Here is a 23,617-nt window from a genome sequence, read left to right on the forward strand (position 1 = left end):
TCCTGTCTGCCGTATTCCTCCGTTTACGTCCGTAAAGTTATTAAAAACACATGAGCGAGTGACACTGTTAAACCGGATGACATGTTCCTTCATCACACTGAACATGGACACTGTAGTTTATTATGAGTCAATCTGACAAACACTGTCCTAGTGACATAAATATTTACTAGTGCACTGCAGCCATGGATGAAAATAGTTCCTGGCAAATACATTATTGACTCTGGTTTGAATAATTGCTAAAAAAAAAAAAAAAAAAAAGAGTACAACTGTTTTAGGAGATAGTTCAGTATTTATTACAAAATTAGACAATGTGCAGTGTGTGTTGATGTTTACCAAGAGTCTTGGCTTGAACAGGAATAAAAGGGCCGAAAAGCTACTGGAGAGAGTTTGCAAAATTATCATTAGCCTTCTTCTTTGACAACAAAAACCTAATATTTTGTCGGAATAAGAACTCACCCCTTCAAGTGTCGCACAATCCTCTCAGTTTATGTTTGGCTTAGCAAAAGTAGCTCTTTGTTCCAATACTCAAAGCAAATTTCTCCACTGTTGTTTCCTACCTGTACACTCTGAGAACTGTCACAGCCTGTCACCACAAAAATCAAGCAGATAACTCTCTTGTCAGCCTAAATCACTTCCCATGATGCTCCCTCATGTTCACCGTCTCTCTCTCTCTCTCTGTTGGTTGCATGTTTCCATACAAACTGCTGTGCAGCTAGATACCATGGAGTCTGTGTGGTTGGATGTGGACACACTGTCAGGAGTGATTTGCTGAATCAATCTGACAGTTCAGACATCTCCACCCCTCCCAAAAAAACAAACAAATATACCACGAGATTTTGTGGATAAAAGGGCTGATCATCTTCAATACTAGTTGGTGCAAATGTTGATAAAGTACTCAAAACCAGGCTGGGGGAGCAGTTGTATAAACTATCTGGGTGCCCTCCGATGTTTTACGCTCGTAGCTTTTTGAAGAGCACGCAAATCTCCTCAACACCACAAGACATTTCAAATAAATTCTTCATTGGGCTGTCAAAATGCCTTTCCTCTCCCTTCAACACCAGCAAGAGACTACCGTGATCTACTATGAAATGGCCTCATTGTGCAGGGCATCAAGGATTCTACGGCTCCATCTCCGGGTGTGCTCTGAACTGTGAATTTCAGATTCAGACAGCCCAAGGCCCAAGGCCATGAGCCGCTAGCGCTGCTGAAGCACTCTGTTGCTTCACACATCTGAAATTGGCTGACATGTTTAAGTTTGCCGTACCTTTGCTCGATCTTTGTGCGATTGCTCTGTGGAAACCATGCAAAGCAAGTGACTCAAGACCTACATGTGTCAGGGCAATGACGTCTCCCCCTTCTCTAATTTTAGTCTGCATTTCCAGAACTGCCATGTACACACATTTTGATGAGATTTATGGTATATACGGAAAGGCAGTTAGACGCATCAGCATGTAACATGGTAATCTGAGAGAGGATACTTGACAGATAGTTTTCCACTCTGTCTTGGTATCCCAGGGTGCTGTAATCCCTTAATATCTTACCAATAACTATTAAGGATTTAATGTCACTCGTGCTCTGTCGGTGCTCGACTTGATTCTCTCACAGTTTTCCTGAACCCAGGACACAGCTGAGACAGACTGAGCCCATAAAATCTTTAAAGACTCCTTTCACAGGTCACAGAATCAGCCGCGCAGAGACAGGATGTTCGGAAGCTGTGTACCAGAAAAGTCAAGGTGACCATTTCGTGTCAGAATATCCATGTCAAGTTAACCTCTATTGACTTGCTTTTTTGCACAATATGAGAATAAGACGATGAGGTAATAGTCTACGATTCACACGTCAAATGAAAAAAGACGAACAAAAGGATATTGACTTAAATTAAGGGTTTTTAGTTTCACTTCATTTGCTGTAACACTCAATGAAGCTTTGTCAGCCAAATTGTTTGTATTCAGGCTCAGAGTTAAGTCGGTCACAGTGTGAAAAAATGTAGATCACACCAGCTGAGAGATGGAAAGAAAAAAAAATCCACATTTTAAGTCTCCTCAAAAATCCTCCAGTTAATTTTTCATGGCGGTACCTTTTAAGAGACATGTCAGTTTGATTTAACGTTGGGCTGACAGTTATTGGTTTTTGGTGTTTACCTCTTATCACTTCAGAAAACTGGGGAGGCCAATTTATACTCTGGATGCACATAACGCGGCATCAAAAATTAAGATCTTGACGCCCTGGAAACATTATAAAAGCTTTCTATAATGCCGCTCTGTGTGTAATTGGTTATGCTCTTTGTGTGCTTGTGTGTCTGTGTGTGTGTGTGTGTCTGTGTGTGTGTGTGCGTAAGAGGATGGCAGGCGCTTTAAAATTTATCAGTATTTTCCCTATTCTGTGTTTAGACTGACACAGCACAGAGCCATTTCTAATGCCCCTCTTTTTCTTCCTACAGCCTCATCTGCAGCTTCACTCACTCACTCACTCACTCACTCACTGGACCACAGACACTTTGCATCTGAATGATGGAAGCGCAGCCTTGATGTTTGTTTTTAAACTCCCATTACTGATGCCTCGAGTTCGCTTTTGTCGAGTTGGAGTTTTACACAATAAACAATCAAGCTGCAATAAGTGTTCATTGACACAAACGCTGGCACATTTGATAAAGAAAATCTTTTCTAAGGAGGCTTTACAGTGAAGAAATTGTCTCAAGTGGTTCAAAGGATTTGAAGTGGAAGAGGAGAGGATTGATGTTTGCGCTGCAAGCCCCTGAGTAGAACTGGCCCAGGGTCTAATCAGAGACCAACAACGCAGCCCTCCACAACTCCCCCGTCCCTCCACACAGCCATAGGATTTTCTCTCACTATTCAGGGGCTGATAGATGAGCCTCTCTTTGTATTTCAGCCATGTACTTTCTTAAATCTGAAAAGCCAATTCATCTTGGGCAAATGCAAGAGGAGGAGGGAGTCAGAGAAAAACTTCAAAATTCTTTTATTTTTTATTTTCAGTCCTCCTCGCCGACGCTCAGGTGTCGTTCGCTATACCACTTTGTCTCTCCTTCATTAATTGTCTTGGTGATTCACCCACATCACGATCCTGTCTACAATCGAAGCTGGCGAAATCGTGACTGGGCTATAGGCTAACCCCTCTGTCTTGTTCTCCATGTTGTTAAGTTCACAGTAGATAAGGAACAGTCTGCACAGACGGTTTCATTGAGGAAAGATATTACACAAAAAAAGGGGAGGAATGTGTTTCTGTTTCCTGATGGACTGGATTAATCTTTGCTTTTCAGGTACAGTGCTTTTCTGACATTCAGGCAAAGTAGTTTATCTATGCTTGCTGTCAAATACAATTCAAGCATTTAGTGAGCCAGACAAATAACCAGTGTAATAAATCATCCCTTTTTTGTGTAGAGGGGCATCAGAGAGGCTACTGTGTGGACAGCCTGTTTGAAGTTTAGGCACTTTCATTACACACATGTCAACAACCTGTACAAAGTTTAATGGTAGTGAACTCAGATTTTTTTTTTTTTCCACTTCCAGCGGCAAAATGAAAGCCTATTTTTCCAAGAAGATTATTTTTCAGCCAGAAATACAATATATACGAGAGTGTTTTTTTTTTTTTTTTTTTTTTTTTAAATCCCCCAGTGTCTCACCGTGCCCATGTGTTGGGAGAGAAACGGTGTCATGTTTAATTAGCAAATTCTCGCAGTGAATGCGGACACCTTGTTGACACATCCATTCCACATGAGCTATTGCTGATTCCTTTGAATGCAATTTACATAATTATACCTCATCCAGTCCTGTGAAGCACATGCCTCAAACATCATGTTGCTCGCAGCAAAACAGCATGAGGAGAAACAGCCATATTAATGCTTGTGGCAAGAAAACATTAAATGTTGAAGCTGCTTCCTCCATCTGCATTGTATGAGACATGATGGTCTCGCTGCATTACGAATATGACCCCCAACCCCCTCATATGAGCACACACACACACACACACACACACACACACACACACAAAAATAACACTGACTCCTCTTAAAACATACACACAAAGAGAGGAAATCTCACCGCCTGAGAAAGATGACCTAAATTTCTACAATGCTTAGCACTTACTGTACATACTTAAGTTGATCCGCCCTCACTATGCAAAACCTACAGTGTGCACCACCTCATTCCAAAACATAAACTCTCATTTACATATGCAATATTGCAAAACGAGGCTTACCAACGGTGTGTCTATAAGCTCTAAGGTAACATTCAAGTCAAACAACACCCATTTCCCCCAAAGAACAATGACACATGACAATCTGAATTGCCTGAGCATACTGTCAAGAGGGCTCCTCCGAAGCTCCCAGCATTGAATTTCACTCTGAATCCTGTCTTGCTCATCTAATAACTTTGTTTATGTCAGCCATGGGACATGCCTGGTGAGACACCTTGAATGTTGGGATACAGCTCTCGGTCCAAACATAAAGAGAGAAATGAAATATTCTGCTGTCTTATTGTCTCCAAACTCCAGGAGAAGAATCAATAAAGCATAACACTGGCTTCTCTCTGAGTTTAAGACTTCCGATGGGGTTTGAAACCCCCATGTGACGTCGGAGGCTTTACTCTCGCATATGAAAACACCAGAGTTTTATTTTGATGTTTGAATTAATCAGCGGAGAGCATCTTCAGAACAAAAAGATCTGATGTTGCCTGTGGGATCGGCGGCCATCTGAGATTTCGCAGCCTGTATTTAAAAGCATGTTTTGAAGAATGTATTTCAACAGCCCATAATAAGCTAAGACGATCCAGAGTGCCTCTCATATCTTGTCCATAAAACATAGCTAGCTAATCTTTTTTTTTTTTTAATATGCCACATGCTTTTAATGTCCTGATCTATCACTTTGGTGAGTAAAATTGACATCAAAGACTTGCGTTAAAAATACACTGATAGCATGGTATGTTAAAACACAACTTTCAAGTGAAGGCTCCAGCCTTGTGAAGTGTGTCACTTCTACCAATACAATGGGGCAATTAAGCAGGTCAACATATGTAGATACCAAAGGAGAACAAAGGACACAGTTCAACATTAGGGGACTGTGACCCCATTACCATGTAGCTCAGATGTAAAAGAAATTATTTAAGCCTCAGCTCTAAACAGAAGCTAACAGTACTCTGACTTTATTGTGCGTACATCACACTTTTATTGTGAAACGTCCATTCTGTGAAAGTGTTGATTTTGCCATTTTGGGAAATATGCTTATTAGCGTTCTAGCAGAGAATAAGATGTGAACATTGACACCACTGTCGCTTCTGTCCATTAATTATGAAGCTACTGCCAGCCGACAGTATGCTTGTCTTAGCATAAAGACTGGAATCATAAAAAACAGCTAGTGTGGTTCTCTATAATAAAAAAAAAAAAAAAAAAAAAAAAGGTAATCAACCGCTGAGTCGTACTACTTGACAAGTCCCAATCTGTTTGTTTAATTTGACCATAAGCCCTATGACAAATTGTGGTTTCAGACGACATGAAACGAAAGACTGTTTCCAGGCAACATGTCATTTTCGATTCAATGTGTGGATAAAGAAGAAAAGTATTGCTACTGAGCCTTCGATGTGTTGAAATAGTCTGGCTAGCTGCTCCTATAGTCTTTGTGTGCTAAGTTAACCGGCTCCTGGCAGCAGCTCTTATTTACATACAGACATGAAGATGGTATATTCTTCTCAACCTCTTCGCAAAGAAGTAGCCATAAGTGCAATAATAGCCTTTGAGGTGTCAGAGGGGCCCACTTACTAAAATGTAACTCAAATGTCACATAATGCCAAGTTGAACATGAGCAGAATAACTGACAAGAAAAGAGAAGTGTTGACGAGAGAGCAAGAGACAGACTCACAGAAGGAGAAGACTGACAAAAAAAAGAGAGTCTGCCCTCTCAAGAGTTCTTTAAGGCGAGCGATCTCCCACTAGAGCAATATTCAGTTGAGCTGAGCTCCACCACACTGTAATTTGCCTCTGATTTCTAATCTTCGTAAAAGAATGCGAAGCTAAGTGCCTTCCACAAATGCAGACGATCATGGCATTTCTTCAGGCACATTATGGACCAAAGTGATTAGAGAACTTAAAATGCAAAGGCATCCCTTGAAACTGAATGCATTTACAATCCCATTAAATATGGAATTGTGTCTGTGGGCCAACAGTAAATTCAAAATATCTTTCCCTGCAACCGTTTCTTTCTTTTTTCTTTTTTTTCTCATACATTTTCCGTTTGGCACTTGCTTCCTTCACTCTCTTGGTGGATCTGTTTGAGGCTGTGAATAATTTGCCCGTAACTTTAATGGAAATAGCTACACTTGACACAATCATAATTGCAAAAATACTATATCACGCTTTTCCATCAGCATCATGACGACATTTTTATGACTTATGATTGTGACAGGTGGTTGCGCCCCTGTAAATGAAAAGCAGTTTTATAAATTGGCATAAAGATATACAATTAAATATTAATATAAATGTAGCTTTAATTCAGAGCTTCGGATGCAGCGCTAAGTCTTCCTGGAAAAGTGACCTTGAGCTCATTTGTTAGAAAATAGTTTTTTCTAGTTCAAATTCTGTACTCTGTGTTATTATCATCTCTTACTGCAGTGATATGTGAAACTGAGTAGCTAGAAACTCCAGCAGGTCATAATGAGCAGGAAAATCATCCCCGCTAAAAAGCATCCAATATATTACATTTTGGACAATCAAAGATACAATTATGTGTAATGTGTAAATGAAGCCACCACAAACTGTGGAATTTGCACAACACAACGAAAACAACCATCTGGTAAATAACCTTTCTCAACCATAAACAACCATTTACTTATCATAAGTTTACATAAACGCCTCCATGTCCCAGTTCAAACTAATGCTGTATTGTTGGGTAATAATCCATCTATCACAACAGCCATTTGACCTAGTTTATTGTAATCCAAAGAGAATCGCCCACACGGAATCTAAGATCACCTTTGTTCTCATACGGGTAAAAAAAACTGTCTACGCATAATGTGGCTCTAAACTGAGATCATCTCAGTGAGATGAAAGAAGACACACCTGAACCACTATGAATAGTTTTAACTAATTTGTTGTGTGCAAAACTAATAACATTCTCATCCTCAGCTATGTTTTGTGCTTAAGACAAATTAACAATGGCTGGCATATTGAAACACAAAGTTTACATGTGGTAAACATTATACCTGCTAAACTTAACATTGCCACTTTTAACTTGTTAGCATGCTGAAGTATTTCAGCTAGAAGAGAATAGTCGTAAGTGTTTGGTGGTAGTTGATTGTTTGGCCTCTCCTAGGCAGCAGTGCAACATGATGTAAAATTGTAAATGATGTGCTGTCTATGTGGGTTAAACCCGTGATATACTTGCTGTAAACTACGCGTACGCGAGCTGCCGCGCGTATCCTGCGTCGCGTCACCTCGCGTCGATATGTGCGTTCGGTCGCAGGATACGCATCAAACGGACGCAGGATACGCGCGGCAGCTCGCGTACGCGTACTTAACAGCAAGTATATCGAGGCCCTTAGCCTAGGTGGCACATGTAACATTCGTGCTGACCAGATGTGTGTTATCCTGGAACTACCCAGCATTCACCTATCATCATATCACCAGTAAAATACCATTACACCAAAGTAAACACAACAATGACGTATTATCATCTTGCAAAGGTATGGCTAAAATGTTAGAGTTAGCAAACACTCTGTTAGTTATCCAGTGCTGATAATATGGAGTAGCATTTAGGCCTACTGTAATTTGGAGTCAATCTGATGTCCTCTGTTTTTGGTCTCCACCCAAAGTGTCAGAGGTTTTAGCTGTTACAGGATCCATGACGTTCATCAGTAATCTTCCATTTGGTGCTGGACAGGTAAAGTGCTGTGCCTTTATTCTGAGCCCTTTCATTAAAAAAAAAAAAACAGTGTTGGTTGTGTCTGGAAATGAGAGAAGTGAGAGTCAAGGACGTTTCAGAGACGTGGCTGATGCTACCCAGACAAGTCCAGTTGCAAAAAAGATACAGATACTAAAGGTAGTTACTTTACAAACATTACACATAGCTACACTCTTTCTACAGGTGGCTGCTGAGCTCGCACATGCAACCACTGGTAACATTGGTCTGTTGATGATTCTGTGTGTAAACAAACATCACCTCTGGCAATTAATGTATTTTTTTACTCTGCAGTTTGATACATCTTCATTAAAACCTGCTAAAAACAAAAGTCCCCTATGACTTGAAGAAATGCAACAATCACAGAGCCACCACTGCACTAATTATGAAAAATAACTAGTCATATTATGTCAAATTAAACAGCAGAAGCTGGCCCACAGCCTAAAACCCATGTTTTTATGACCAAAACACTACTCAAATAAACAACTAAACATCAAGCACCTCTGTGTGGACCATAGGACCCAGACGCCACATTTCTGGTTCGTATCGGCTACTACTGTAGCCTAGCTACATTATGCAAAACACATCAGCAACCTCATATGAAAGAGTGGCTACAAAGATTGGAACGATCCATAGCACCCGCGGCTACACAGAAGCTACACAGAAGCATGGCGGCAGAGAGAGAAGCCAAAAACGAGCAAAGTCGAGCAAACACAGACACTGCTTGGCCAAAACATGGTTGTAAATTTCCTCTTACCTTTGCTGTTTTGCCGTGAAAAGTTTGTTTTATGGGTAAATCCACAATGTTTCCAGTTGAACTTTGACCGGTGTTACATCTAAATCGGTCCGGACGGAGCCGGGGGAACCTTTGCTAGAGCACTGGAATAAGAGAGTAAGGACCATTACGGGCATTGGTCCAATGGAAGCGCCTCCTGATGGCGGAATATGAGTATTGCTGAAGTGCCCAAGAGCTGACATCTCTGCATTGTTGGTGAATGAGCAAGTGCGGTATTTTCAATAATTTAAGGACATTTCTAGATCACCCACGTTAATAGCATCATTGAGGACCCCTTATAGTCTAGATGGAAACAGGGGTCTACGAGCACGTCTTGATTTTTTTTCCCCACCTGTTTTTTCTTAATCTTTAAAGTGTCTATTTTAAGATTCTGACAGGTACCAGGATGAAAAAATGTCCCATGGTGTTTATTTTTAACCCTTTACTGCCCCTATCCCAAATTCGAGGCTGAAAAAACTGAAAATTGAATTGGCATAGCTCTTTAAGTAAACAACTCACAGAGACAAATTAACACATTTTTCTACACAATTTGGGGCCAAGGAATTCAATAGAATAGTTATTTTTAAGTTTTTAACACATCCTGACTTGATTTTGGGGCAAAAATATCAAAAATTAGCTGAAAATTCTAAAATCGTATGTATATTTTCCCCTTTACCAAAATCCTTTGCACTGAATGAAAACATTTAGAGATTTTTCTCAATCTTTAAAGTGTCTACTTTAAGACTCTGACAGGTACCAGGGTGAAAAAATGCCCCATGGTGTTTATTTTTAACCCTTTACTACACCTATCCCAAATTCGAGGCTGAAAAAACTGAAAATTAAATTGGCATAGCTCTTTCAGTAAACAACTCACAGGGACAAATTAACAAATTTTCTACACAATTTGGGGCCAAGGAATTCAATAGAATAGTTATTTTTACGTTTTTAACACATCCTGACTTGATTTTGGGACAAAAATATCAAAAATTAGCTGAAAATTCTAAAATCGTATGTATATTTTCCCCTATACCAAAATCCTTTGCACTGAATGAAAACATTTTGAGATCTTTCTTAATCTTTAAAGTGTCTACTTTAAGACTGACAGGTACCAGGATGAAAAGATGTCCCATGGTGTTTATTTTGAACACTTTACTGCCCCTATCCCAAATCAAACCTGAAAACACTGAAAAAGAAATCAGCATATCTCTTGAAGTAAACAACAGAGAGAGACAAATTAACACATTTTTCTACACAATTTTGAAACTGGGAATTCAACAAATTAGTTATTTTTAAGTTTTTAAACACATCTTGACTTGATTTTGGGACAAAAAGTAGCTGAAAATTCTAAAATCGTATGTATATTTTCCCCTATACCAAAATCCTTTGCACTGAATGAAAACATTTTGAGATTTTTCTTAATCTTTTAAGTGTCTACTTTAAGACTCTGACAGGTACCAGGATGAAGAAATGTCCCATGGGGTTTATTTTTAACACTTTACTGCACCTATCCCAAATCAAACCTGAAAACACTGAAAAAGAAATTACGGTAGCAAAGCTCTTGAGGTTAAGGGTTGCCATAGGTTAGCTCCCAATAGTGGGAGGGAGCTGGCACTGCTCGTGTACAGGTCCCGCCCACCCCTGGCTACGAAGAATTCAAGGAAGAAAACACCCCCAGAGTAGAGAATGGGAGACCTGATATACAACTATGGTGCTGACCGCTTCGGAACTACAGACAAGAAGAAGAAAACATCAACCACCCTGATGAAGTCCAGGAGACAGGAGGAGATTGAACGGCTTATCAAGGAGAGGAGGCAGCTGAAAAAACAATGAAGGGTCCAGAGGAGGAGAAGGAGGGAATTAACCTGCTACAAGCAGAAATCAATAACCGACTGTCATCGTTGAGGAGAGCTGAGAACTTGAGAAGGAGGTGTAAAGCGAAGGAGCAGGGAAGATCAAACTTCTTCAAGGACCCCTTCAAGTTTGTAAAGAGTCTTTTCACAAAGAACAAAAGTGGCAAACTCAAAACAGCGATGGAAGATCTCGAAGCTTACCTAAATACCACACGGACAGCCAGCGGTCTAGTCAGACAACTCTTTCACTCGATATGCCACCAATACATCCCCCTGAACATCAGCTGGACATCAGCCCTCCCAAGTGGAAGTGGAGAGGATTGTACATTGGGCAAGAGCTGCATCCTCTCCTGGGCCCAATGGAGTCCCGTACCGGCTTTATAAGAACGCACCAGAGGTACTACACTTTCTCTGGAGGTTGATGACGGTGGTTTGGGAGAAACAAGCTATCACAACTGCGTGGTGGAGGGCAGGAGGCATCCTAATCCCCAAGGAAAAGGACTCTGCGGATATCAGCCAGTTTCGCCAAATCAGCCTCTTCAATGACCACGAAAAAATCTTCTTCAGCATAGTGGCTCATAGGCTGACTGTCTACCTGGACAGGAACCACTACATCAATACCTCAGTGCAGAAGGCAGGCATCCCAGGCTTCTCAGGTTGCTTGGAGCACACAAACATGAGACACCAAATCCAAGCCGCCAGAAAGGATGAAAAAGATATCAATGTTGTGTCCTTGGACCTCGCCAATGCCTTTGAATCTGTTCCTCACAGTCTCCTCTGGGCAGAATTTCACTTTCACAGCGTCTCAGAAGCAATCACCAGCCTCATCAAATCCTACTTCCAACACGTGCAGCTATATGGCTTACAACAGACGAGTACACTACAGCAGTGGTTCCCAACCTTTTTCTTAAGGGACCCATATTTTTACCATTGAAAACTTTGGTGACCCCCCCCCCCCCCCCCCCCCCCCCCCCCCCCCCCGATGAAAAATAAAACAAGATAAGGAACATCATAACTTCTTTTACATGAAATACTTTATTATATTTGAGTAATGTAATAACAGCATGGAACAAACAATCAGGAGAACCTGTGTATGATTACAACACATTTCTTCAGAACTTGTACTTTTAAAAACATAATTGTGTTTTTAAAAGTACAAGTTCTGAAGAATATGTTGTAATTGTACACAGGTTTTTTCTCATTGTTCCATGCTGTTTTTCAAATTCATTGTGACTGATATTGCCCTGCTGTATATTATGTATTTAATGTTTTAAAACTGTTGATATTCAATCATCTATTGATATAGGCCTATAATTTATTTGTTTATCTATTTAAATACACAAATAAATGTTTAATGTGGCCCTTGATTGAGTTGATTTTGTCACATATATGAATTAAATGTTTAGCCTACTCATTTATTTAGCATTTTAATTACATTAAAATTATTAAACCCCTTAAAATCAAGAGGGCTTCGCGACCCCCCCTGGATCTTTGGCGCCCCCCTTGGGGGGTCCCGCCCCCCAGGTTGGGAACCACTGCACTACAGCATGGCAACGTCTGGAAAGAGGGCTAATGGCAATGCACCATCTCGCCTCTGGCCTTCACGATGGCAGTGGAGGTCATCATTCGAGACTCCCGGTGGGTAGTAGGTGGGCTCAAGCTCAAAACTGGTCTTCGTCTCCCTCCGATCAGAGCGTATATGGATGATATGACCATACTCACCACAACCAAGGCACACGGTTGCTGAACAAGCTGCAGAAGAACATCCAGTGGGCCCGGATGGAAATAAAGTCGAGCAAATCCAGGAGCATTTCAGTTGTCAAGGGAAAGCTGTCAGACACAGGTTTTACGTTGACAAAGAGCCTAAACCAACAATGCCAGAGAAGCCAGTAAAGAGTCTTGGACGTTGGTAATTGGTATGATGCCACCCTCAAGGACACAGAGCAAGTGGACCAGCTTAGGCAGGAAACCATAAGTGGCCTTGAGCGTATCAACAAGACCATGCTCCCAGGTAGGATGAAGGGCTACTACCCAGGCTGATGTGGCCTCTGACCATCTACGAGGTCCCAATCTCAGCGGTCGAAAAGCTAGAGAGGTTGATTAGCTCATTCTCCAAAAGTGGGTGGGACTCCCAAGATCATCGGGCTGTATCGAAGAGGCATACTCAATCTTCCTGTGTCCAGTCTCGCAGAGGAGTTCAAGTGCTCCAAAGTAAGGTTGGAATGACACTTAGGGAATCCCATGACCCTTGCGTAGCCCAAACAGCTCCTTCTCTTGCAACTGGAAGGAAATGGACCCCGAAGTCAGATCTCAGTGCACATCGTTGGCCTTGTGCAACAGGGGAGGGGAGGCCTTGACCTTGGACAGAGCAGACCATCCTGGCACAAGGAAGCTCCAGCTCAATACGGTGCTCTGGTTGCTGAGGAGGTGTGGTGACAAGAGCAGACGTAAAGATAATAATAAGGGATTACATTACATTGAGTTGAGGAGGAAATTCTCCTGGAGGGAGCTGCTGGGCACGGAAGCATTTCACACCAGTTTCATCTTACGAGGACCGTATGATGTCCTTCCTTCCCCCTCTAACCTAAACCAGTGGTACAGAGAAGACCCCACCTGCCCCCTCTGTCCATCCCCTGCAAACCTTAAGCATATTTTGGTTGGCTGCAAAAAAAGGTGAACGAGACTGGAAGTTGGTCGCAGATCTTGCTTCCCATCTGAGATTGTCACAACAAACCACAGACTAGATCTCGTCCTCTGGTCTTCCTAAGTACACAGAACTGGTAGCCGATGTGGAACGGCTCAGCTGCCCTGTGGAAGTCGGCTGCAGAGGCTTCGTGGGCAAGTCAACCATCAGGCTACTTAAGGACCTTGGGATTCGAGGCCAAGCCCAATGCCAGACCATCAAAGCCCTCTAAGGAGCAGCAGAGCATGGAAGCCCATGAGTAACACCAGTGGCCTAGAAGCGTTGAAAGCAGAGGGGGCCACACCTGGGACATCGTTACCACTCAAACCTCAGGATGACAAGCTTAATCTAGGGATAGTTTCATCTAGTCCTAAAACAGAACTCATCTGTGTGGGTTGTTAACTTCAAGATGTTACCGTGATTTCTTTTTCAGTTTTTTCAGGTTTGATTTGGGATAGGTGTAGTAATGGGTTAAAAATAAACCCCACAGGACGTTTTTTCATCCTTGTACCAAAATCTTAAAGTAGACACTTTAAAGATTGAGAAAAATCTCAATGTTTTCATCGAGTGTAAAGGATTTTGGTATTGTGGAAAATATACATGCGATTTTAGAATTTTCAGCTAATTATTCATATTTTTGTCCCAAAATCAAGTCAAGATGTGTTTAAAAACTTAAAAATAACTATTTAGTTGAATTCTCTGTTTCAAAATTGTGTAGAAAAATGTGTTAATTTGTCTCTCTCTGTTGTTTACTTCAAGAGATATGCTGATTTCTTTTTCAGTGTTTTCAGGTTTGATTTGGGATAGGGGCAGTAAAGTGTTCAAAATAAACACCATGGGACATCTTTTCATCCTGGTACCTGTCAGTCTTAAAGTAGACACTTTAAAGATTAAGAAAAATCTCTAAATGTTTTCATTCAGTGCAAAGGATTTTGGTAAAGGGGAAAATATACATACGATTTTAGAATTTTCAGCTAATTTTTGATATTTTTGCCCCAAAATCAAGTCAGGATGTGTTAAAAACGTAAAAATAACTATTCTATTGAATTCCTTGGCCCCAAATTGTGTAGAAAAACGTGTTAATTTGTCTCTGTGAGTTGTTTACTTACGGAGCTATGCCAATTTAATTTTCAGTTTTTTCAGCCTCGAATTTGGGATAGGTGTAGTAAAGGGTTAAAAATAAACACCATGGAGCATTTTTTCACCCTGGTACCTGTCAGAGTCTTAAAGTAGACACTTTAAAGATTGAGAAAAATCTCTAAATGTTTTCATTCAGTGCAAAGGATTTTGGTATAGGGGAAAATATACATACGATTTTAGAATTTTCAGCTAATTTTTTATATTTTTGCCCCAAAATCAAGTCAGGATGTGTTAAAAACGTAACAATAACTATTCTATTGAATTCCTTGGCCCCAAATTGTGTAGAAAAATGTGTTAATTTGTCTCTGTGAGTTGTTTACTTAAAGAGCTATGCCAATTCAATTTTCAGTTTTTTCAGCCTCGAATTTGGGATAGGGGCAGTAAAGGGTTAAAAATAAACACCATGGGACATTTTTTCATCCTGGTACCTGTCAGAATCTTAAAATAGACACTTTAAAGATTAAGAAAAAACAGGTGGGGAAAAAAAATCAAGACGTGCTCGTAGACCCCTGTTTCCATCTAGACTATTACATATAGGAACATTAACACACAGGCTAGTAAAAAACAAAAAACACAGTTTTCTACATGAATTTTTCAATCTACATTTTATAGTAATAAACAAATTATAAGTGTAATTTGATATGACCAAGACACCTAAAAACAAAAACACTGCCGTTTTCATCAATTTAGAAGCAAGTGGGCAACACACATACATTGGAGTGAATGGGTTTTCTGGGCACTTTGGCAGTACCCATATCCTGCCTACTAGGTGGTTCCAAGTTGTGCCAAAAATGGACATTTTGGAAAGCTTGCCTGAATATTTTGTAGTAAAATCTCAATACTTTTGTACTGCTTCACTTTATCAGAATCAACCACTGCAGACACAATGTTCACACATTGTACAATCATTTGATAGAGGTTTTGAGCTTCAGCAGCATCGTTCTGAAGGACACTCATCCAAAATATATATATATTTTTTTAGGCGAACATTAAATTTATTTAATGTTTGCTGTGTGTCATCTTCATTTACTCTTCACCAGTAACACATGTACTGAAATTTACACATCTCAGCAATTTCTAATTTTTTTCCTTTTACTATGACACCAAATAGACCTTGTGGTTGCAGAGATATACTCATTTTATTATGGATATGCAATTTTCGAGAATAGGCCTAGAAAATAGGCTTGGTTTTTAACAGTAAACACTTCAGTCAGTTCATATATTCCCACCAAATCCCCCTGAGTTTGCAGGTAACTTCAGCATTTAATCCAACCACAGCTTTGTGTGTTCCCCCACTTTTCCCCAAATGTTCCTTCCTGTGTATGTGACTGGGGAACAAAGAACCCTTTTTTAGAAAAAGGGTCCTATATGTTCCCTGCATTTCCCCAAAAGGACCCGAGAACATGCAATTTTTGGTCCATACCTAGAAGTGGAGTTGTGACTTTGCAGATTTTTTGGCTTTTTTGGAGTGAGAAGTTGAGTTGTGACTCTGAGTGAGAAGTGGAATTGTAAAAATAGAAAAAGCATGCACATCCCAAAACCTGAACGCTGGGTGCCGGACAAAAGAAGTCAATGATATGAAAAAGGAAAAGTCCGCACACCACCCATAGTCTGAGGAAGGGTCTTGAGCCCGAAACGTTACACTCCCCCCTTGGGTGATAATAAATTATTGCTCTGGAGCTTGCTGGTGTGCGGACTTTTCCTTTAGAAGTGGAATTGTCCCATTGGTTGGGTTTAGGCAATGAAGAAAGGAGTTGGTTAAGCTTAGTAAAAAGACCAAGTAGAGGCTAGACAGGCCAGATATATAGAGTCCAGATAAGTAGAGAGAGTCCATCGTCCAGCAACAGCGAGGAACATAGGATTCTTTTTCAGAAAAAAGGTCCTATGTTCCCGGGTCACAATACTGGGGAACATAGGACTCTTTTTGGGAAAAATGGGGAACATAGGACTCGAGGAACATAGGTACACTCCCGTGATAACAACATTTAACAGCAAGTTAGCTGGCATTATCATATGTAGCCAGTTATTAAACAACTATATAACATAGCATGAAGTTACTTACATTGAAAAAAAGAAAATCCAATGCTGAGTCAAGCTGGAGCTTGTGGGTGTCTCCATCTCTGTAAAGACAAACTAGAATTGGCTTCAGGATTGGACTGCGAAAGAGAGTCTTCCTTGGACTTCTCCACTGGGACTGTGGTCACAGGAATGATGACACTCAGAGAGCTGGAAGAACTGACAGAGCTAATAAAGACACTGAGGGAGCAGGTCGTCTAAGCACTCCATGGATGAAAGTCACAGATAATTTGATGTTTTACTGGGTGACCACCAGGGTTTGAACTAAGTCAGCACGGTCAGTGTCTGTGCCATGGACTGAGATCTGTCTGTCTGTCTGTCTGTCTGTCTGTCTGTCTGTCTGTCTGTCTGTCTACACGACACATAGACATAGAGATTTGACTCCAAACTCTTTCTCTGCTAAAGACTCATTGACTACATATTGAAAATAGTAAATTGTAGGTATATTGTTGTTATATCATTAACATAACCTTTAACAACAGCTTAAGGTAAACATGATCTCAGAGAATCAAGCAGACCTAAATGTGAGTGTGACCTTCACATATACAGTAGCTAAAGAAACTCAGTGACAGGGAAAATACGTGTTTTTATTTATGTATTTTACCTTATAGTGATTGTATGATACAATGGAAGCAATGTATTATGCAGCATGAAAGAAATTAATTTCAGGATGAGACAGACACAGGTGACAACAAATTGAATTTAATGCATTTCAGTCAGCAGCCAGCATGAATGTTGCACTGCAACATATCTCAACCTGTATATTTCCAAAACATAATCAAAACACAGTTGAATCCCCAATGCAATAACCTCTGATTTTCAAAATAAGAACATTCTGTCACAGCTGTACTCTTATTTGGAGGTATGTACTGTAAAATATCCCACCTACCTTTGTTGTGTATGCAGCCTCCACTATTTCGGTGTGCCTTTGTGGGCTTTTCACAATATTTCAGATCATTATTGTTTCAGTTGTTGTTTCTGTTACAACAACAGCATGCTGTGGACTAATGAATTCTTGAGAGTAGTATACACACTGCTGTCATCACCAACAACTCCCCCCTCCCCCTCTATAAGTTGATGGAGAAGTTAAGTAAATATTAGGAAATAAATTGTGTGCAGGCTTTTGTCTATGCACTGTGGTAGAGCTGTTAGACACTATGTTTTTCAGGGACTCCAGCAGAACAAAGAAGTGCACAAGTATAATTATTCTGGGGAAAAATGCACTCAAATCTAATAAGCTCCACTAGGTTTAACAAAATATCCAAAAATAGGGAACGTGCATGCACACATGTGGAAACTAAATCAAATTAAGATCTATTTATTTTCAAGAACAATGTTTAAATGTAGTTTATACAGCCAATTCCAGCTATCACATTTGAAAAATCTGGGAAATTAGCTTAACAAATATTGAAACTGTTAACGCTGTGCCAACGCCTAACAAGTAGGCTACAACAAAACAGCAGCATGCATGTGTGTGCAATCCAGTACAGTGCTCAAGTACATATTTGACTAGACACTGACTGTGTGGCAATTGTAATGTTGTCGTATTGTGCCCATCTTTGATACACACACAGACGTCACTGCATGGCCAAATGTGTATGGATGCCAGAGCAAAGTATGTGAACATCACATCAATAATTGGTTGTTGAAAATGTAATTCTAAAACCTTGGGCATTAATATTCTGTCTTCAAGACCATGAGCTCCTTCTGGGGGGGATTTAAACAAGACTGGATCCTGTCTGCAGAGATTTTCTCGTGCAGAGATTTTTGAGATCAGGCACTGATGTTGGGTGATAAGATCTGTCTCACAGTCAATATTTCAGATCCAGCCCAAAGGTGCTGCATGAGGTCTCCTTTCAAAAACCTTCAAAAGACCTTCTCTATGAACTTTGATGTGTTTTTTTTCTCAGGTTGAAAGAGGAAAATTGCATCCATGCTGCCAGAGCTATTATCTAATTAGCTTGCCCTTTATTGTCAGAGATATATTTGCATGCCATATAGCGGTAAGATGTTCCTGCACTCAGGAGCGTGGCATAAACTATTGAAAATTGCCCCGAAACCACACTTAACATGTTAATATGTGCATTCAAAGGTGCAGGAAACAAATGGCTCATCCAGCATCACAGACCACTGAGTGTAAATTGAACTTAATATAATTTGAAATTAATACCATGGGGGGAGTTGTATTAAAAAGCTATAAGAGATAAGTCAACAACTTGTTTCCCATAAATCCGGAGGGAGACTAGATACAATTCAAATTGAATTTATTCATAGAGCACATTTAAAAAAAGAAGCAAACAGCTGACCCAAGTGCTGCAGTCTAGACTCTAATTTGGACAGATAAAGAGGACTGGGAAAATAAACAATCTCTTTATCTGAAATTTGAGGGAATTTTCTCAAAGAAACTCTTGAATAAATCCCTTATCTGTTGTTGTCTAATTGGGTGGTGAAAATAGACAGCACTGATTACTTTTTTCTTTTCTGAAGCCTACACAACAGATAACCAGAGAATGAAAACTCTCCTATTGTTATATCAAGAGATCGATCTAGCATCAGTGCTTCTTTAGAGAGGCTGTGGATGATAATTAAGCTGTTCTCAAATGAGCTGAGCGCTCAACAAAACCAAAAAAACAACTAATATGCCCTTGAAAGCGCGTGGACACACACACAGAGAGAGGGAGAGAAAGAACAGGCGCTCAATAGACAATAAACTAAACATCAAAAGAAGAGGAAATAGGCTTTCGCTAAATAAAAACCATCACTCGGTAAAGGCTGTGGTAAGACGATAAACAGTGCAGGGACTATCTTCAAGCAGTGCCATATCTTCCTGTCCCTTTTTTCTATTTTGCAACTTTCTTCAGTGTGCACTCTCAAAACTGGCTTAGAGATTTTTTTTTTTTTTTTCCATAAGGGGGTATTTTTAATTCTAAAGCAAGGGATTGGTCACACTTGGTCTCATTAGCATGAGGAGCTGTATAAACCCCGCCACGGCAGGATTTTGAGCTGTGTTGAAGGCGAGGCAACAAGCGTATCTGACTGGCTGCGCGCAAGGAGCAAGTAACTTTCACTTTCAGCACATTTCAGTTTATAAAGGCGGGCGCTGCATGGAGAGCTCGCGCCAGAGGTGAACTGGTCCCATCTGTTCAGTACGCACAATGAGGCTGCCTACCGAGGGGAAGATTACTACGAAGATGACGCACGGCAAATTTATAACTTACTGGTACCGCTGGATTTTTATATCCTCAATCCATCAATTTTTATTTGCCTCAGTGGCTCAATCGGAAGGAAATACTATACGATATCAGACCAGTGAGGAGGACGCACCAGGTACAGTCATCGGAAACCTTGCCAAGGACATGTCCTTGAGTCTGTCTCATTCCTCCAAGAGCAATTTTAGGATGATGAAACAATTCAATGATTCATTCATCAGGGTGAGAGAAAGCGACGGGGAACTGGCTGTCGGGGAACGAATTGACAGGGAAAGAATCTGCAGACACACTCCACAGTGTCTCATTACTTTTGACGTGGTAAATTTCTCCAAAGATCGCTACAAATTGATTCACGTTGAGGTGGAAGTAAAGGATATCAATGACAACTCTCCGGAGTTTCCAAACAAGGAATCTGTTGTGGAGATCTCAGAGAATGCAGCGGTGGGGTCCCGTATCCCTCTAGACCCAGCTGTGGATGCTGATGTCGGGTCAAACTACATCCAAAGCTACCAGATTTCTGTCAACAGTCACTTCACCATTGATGTGCTCCTGAGAGCGGATGGGGTTAAATATGCGGAATTGGTGCTAATGAAAGAGCTAGACAGGGAGACTCAGTCATCATACACTGTGGAGCTGGTCGCCACAGACGGAGGGAACCCGTACAGATCAGGGTCAACAAAGATAACTATCAAAGTGACTGACTTTAATGACAATAGTCCCGTTTTTGACCAGAATAGTTTCTCTGTCAGTTTGCCAGAGGACGCGCCGGTTGGCACCGTCATCCTGGACTTAAACGCAGTTGATGCAGATGAGGGTTTAAACGGAGAAGTGGTCTACGGGTTCGGGAAACAGGTTTCTCACGAGATCCGAGAACTTTTCCAAGTGGATAATAAATCGGGTCGCCTGACGCTCAGGAGCCCGGTGGATTTTGAGGACAAAAGCACCTACGAGCTAGACGCGCAGGCGACTGATCTGGGACCTAACCCGACCCCCTCCGTGTGCAAAATCATAATTCATGTCACAGACGTTAATGACAATGCCCCAGAAATCAGCATCACCCCGATGACCTCCATCACGACGGGTATCGCCTACATCAGCGAGGCGGCAGACAAGGACAGTCTGGTGGCGCTGATCAGCACCTTGGACAGAGACTCGGGTGTTAACAGCCAGGTCCACTGCACGCTGTACGGCCACGACCATTTCAAACTCCGGCAGGCGTACGAGGACAGCTACATGATAGTTACAGCGGCAACGCTAGACAGGGAGAGGATTAGTGAGTATAACTTGACGGTCATGGCTGAGGATTTTGGGTCACCCCCGTTGAGAAAGATCACCCAGTACACCATCAGACTGAGCGACGAGAACGACAACGCCCCTCACTTCACTAAGGCTGTCTATGAAGTTTCAGTGGTGGAAAACAACGCCCCGGGGGCTTACATCACCACAGTTGAGGCCAGCGACGCGGATCTGGGCAACAATGGCAAAATTACTTACAGACTAGTGGACAGTGTTATCATGGGGTCCCCAGTGAACACCTTTGTGTCGCTTAATTCAGTGTCTGGCTCCATATACGCACTGAGAAGTTTTAACTATGAAGTAATGAAGCATTTAGACGTACACATCCAAGCCAGCGATGGGGGGTCACCACAGCTGCAGAGCACAGCTGTCATCAGGCTGAAAATAGTTGATCAGAATGACAACCAACCATCTATCATAGAGCCACCCCTCTACAAAGGATCTGCTGAGGTTTTCCTGCCCAGAGATGCACCTGCGGGTTATGTGGTAACCCAGATAAAGGCCACAGACGCTGATGAAGGCATTAATGCACAGCTGTCCTATAAAATCACAGAGGGGGGACACCTGGGTTTTTCCATCAACAAAGAAACGGGGAAGGTGCACGTGAGCAGACAGCTGACATATGATCTCACAGACAATGTCAAAGTCACAGTGTCGGTCAGTGACAATGGGTCCCCTGCGCTCACCTCCACAGCCATTATACACTTGAGTTTCATAGAGGGAACTCTCCCCAGTTTGCCTTCCTTTGCTCAAAATGGCAGCGAGGAGCTCTTTGAATGGGACATGTCCATAGCCATAATCATTGTACTGGCAGGGAGCTGCTCTCTCCTCCTGCTGGCAATCATTCTCATCACAACCATTTGCAGCCACCGGAGAAAAGAGACGAGGGAGAGGGGGTGTGATGAAAAAGAAGACATACCAAATGTGGAGAAAGTGGAAAGTGGTCATATTGATTCAGTGATTGCCAGCCACAAAGGGAAAGTGTTTGATGCCCATCCATTTCCAGAGAAACCACCGTTGGCCAGCAGCAACACCACGGCAGAGCCAGGCTGTGAGGATGGAAGGCAGACAGCAGGTATCTTTGAGCCGAACAGCAGAGTGATGGAAGGTAAATTAAAGGTAAGTTGTGGAGATTTTGAGTTTGTCACACACTGACTATGTTGTTGACTTTGGCGTTTTGACTCAAAGTGTGTTGCAACTGTCTTTGCAGGGTTATTCTACACTTCCAGGATATGGGAAAGAAACTGTCAGACCAATAACTATATGGAAGGGCAATTCCTTCACAACCATATCAGCAAGAGACCCCCACATCAGTGGCAAGGACAGTGGAAAAGGGGACAGTGACTTCAATGACAGTGATTCTGACATAAGTGGAGATGTGCACAAAAAAGAGTCGCCACCAATGAACAGTGAGTGTCAGTCAACAATAAAATATGATCAAATAGAAATTCAGCTGGAGGCAAATGAGAGCATGTTATAGTGAAATCTGTGCAGTGTTATAAGTGATCTTGTATTGTGTCTCATGGTGTAATTTGAATATAGAAGAAAAAAATATGCCATATACCTAACAGATTGCATCCAGTTACAAAAAGAAAGAAAAAGAAAACATGTTCCAGTCCACTGGACACATTATGATTGATTTAACTTGGGCTCAACTGGGGTTTTCATATTACATCCTGACAGCACTGCTGTTTTCCACAGGTCTCTGGGCTTGTACAAGTGAGTGCAAAGTGTTGGGACACTCGGACCGATGCTGGAGCCCTTCAGCTACAAGGCCCAACACGAGCCTGGCCTGTGGACCGCATCTGTCAACGTTCTCCAAGACAGCTTCACTTCCCCGGGACACCAGGAGGGAAAACTACTACCCAGCTCACATACCCAAAACCAACGGTCTGCAAAGCGTGTACGAACAAGTTCAACACCAGGAACTTGATTATATTCTGGTTGGTCCTCCCACACCGGCCAGAATACAGGAAACGGATGAGATATCAATTCCAGAGTATACAAACTCTTAAACGAGAGCTCGTACACTGGTGGAAAAGCATCTTTATACTGTACAGTACTTTTATCTTAACTGACTCTATGTTGGATTGTTGCAGTGTTTTGTAGTCTGTCATGTGTCTCTTGGCTCATATAAGACTGTTCATTGTACCATGTGTAATATGCAAGATTTTGTACATTAATAATATATTTTTCATACTGATTCAATGTAAAGAAGAATTTTATTATGAACTTTCAAGAGCATGTGTTATTATTTAAAGGGCATGACCAATGGACATTTACGCTGAAAGGGGCCTTTCTGCTGTGGAAAACAATCAGTATGAAAGATTACCATGTTTGTTGGTAGATTTTGTCACATTGTTGCACAAATAAATGGCTAAAATCAAATTGTTTTTGCTGTTGAGCGACAGTTTAAACGTTCAGACATGGGCTTGCAGGATTCAAATGCAATCTTATTGACAGAGCCCAACCTATTGTCTTGAGGAAATAGTCATAAAAAACACAGAATGACCTCAATTAGCCGGCTGAATGCATTCCATTTGCCGTAAAGGCTTATAAACCACAATAAATCAAATGCTCCTCCGCAGCTAAATTGATAGAAAGCTTATGTCAATGTCATATTCTTTTCATGGTACACAATGTGGTTACTGTGCAGCCAGTTTGCTACATTTCTGATCAAATGCT

The 23,617-nt window shown here is 41.3% G+C and overlaps 1 protein-coding gene across 1 annotated transcript; it reads left to right on the forward strand.

The window, feature by feature from the left end:
* Positions 1–19,529: 19,529 nt before the first annotated feature.
* LOC311005108 (protocadherin 8) lies at positions 19,530–22,947 on the forward strand (the record flags this gene model as incomplete). Its single annotated transcript, XM_083997437.1, has 3 exons — positions 19,530–22,051; positions 22,143–22,341; positions 22,634–22,947. The coding sequence occupies exons 1-3, from the start codon at positions 19,583–19,585 to the stop codon at positions 22,945–22,947; spliced, it is 2,982 nt and encodes a 993-aa protein (XP_083853563.1). The 5' UTR covers positions 19,530–19,582.
* Between the last annotated feature and the right edge of the window lie 670 nt (positions 22,948–23,617).

The sequence above is a fragment of the Trachurus trachurus genome (assembly GCF_905171665.1).
Source record: "Trachurus trachurus genome assembly, chromosome: 21".
Classification (NCBI taxonomy): domain Eukaryota; kingdom Metazoa; phylum Chordata; class Actinopteri; order Carangiformes; family Carangidae; genus Trachurus; species Trachurus trachurus.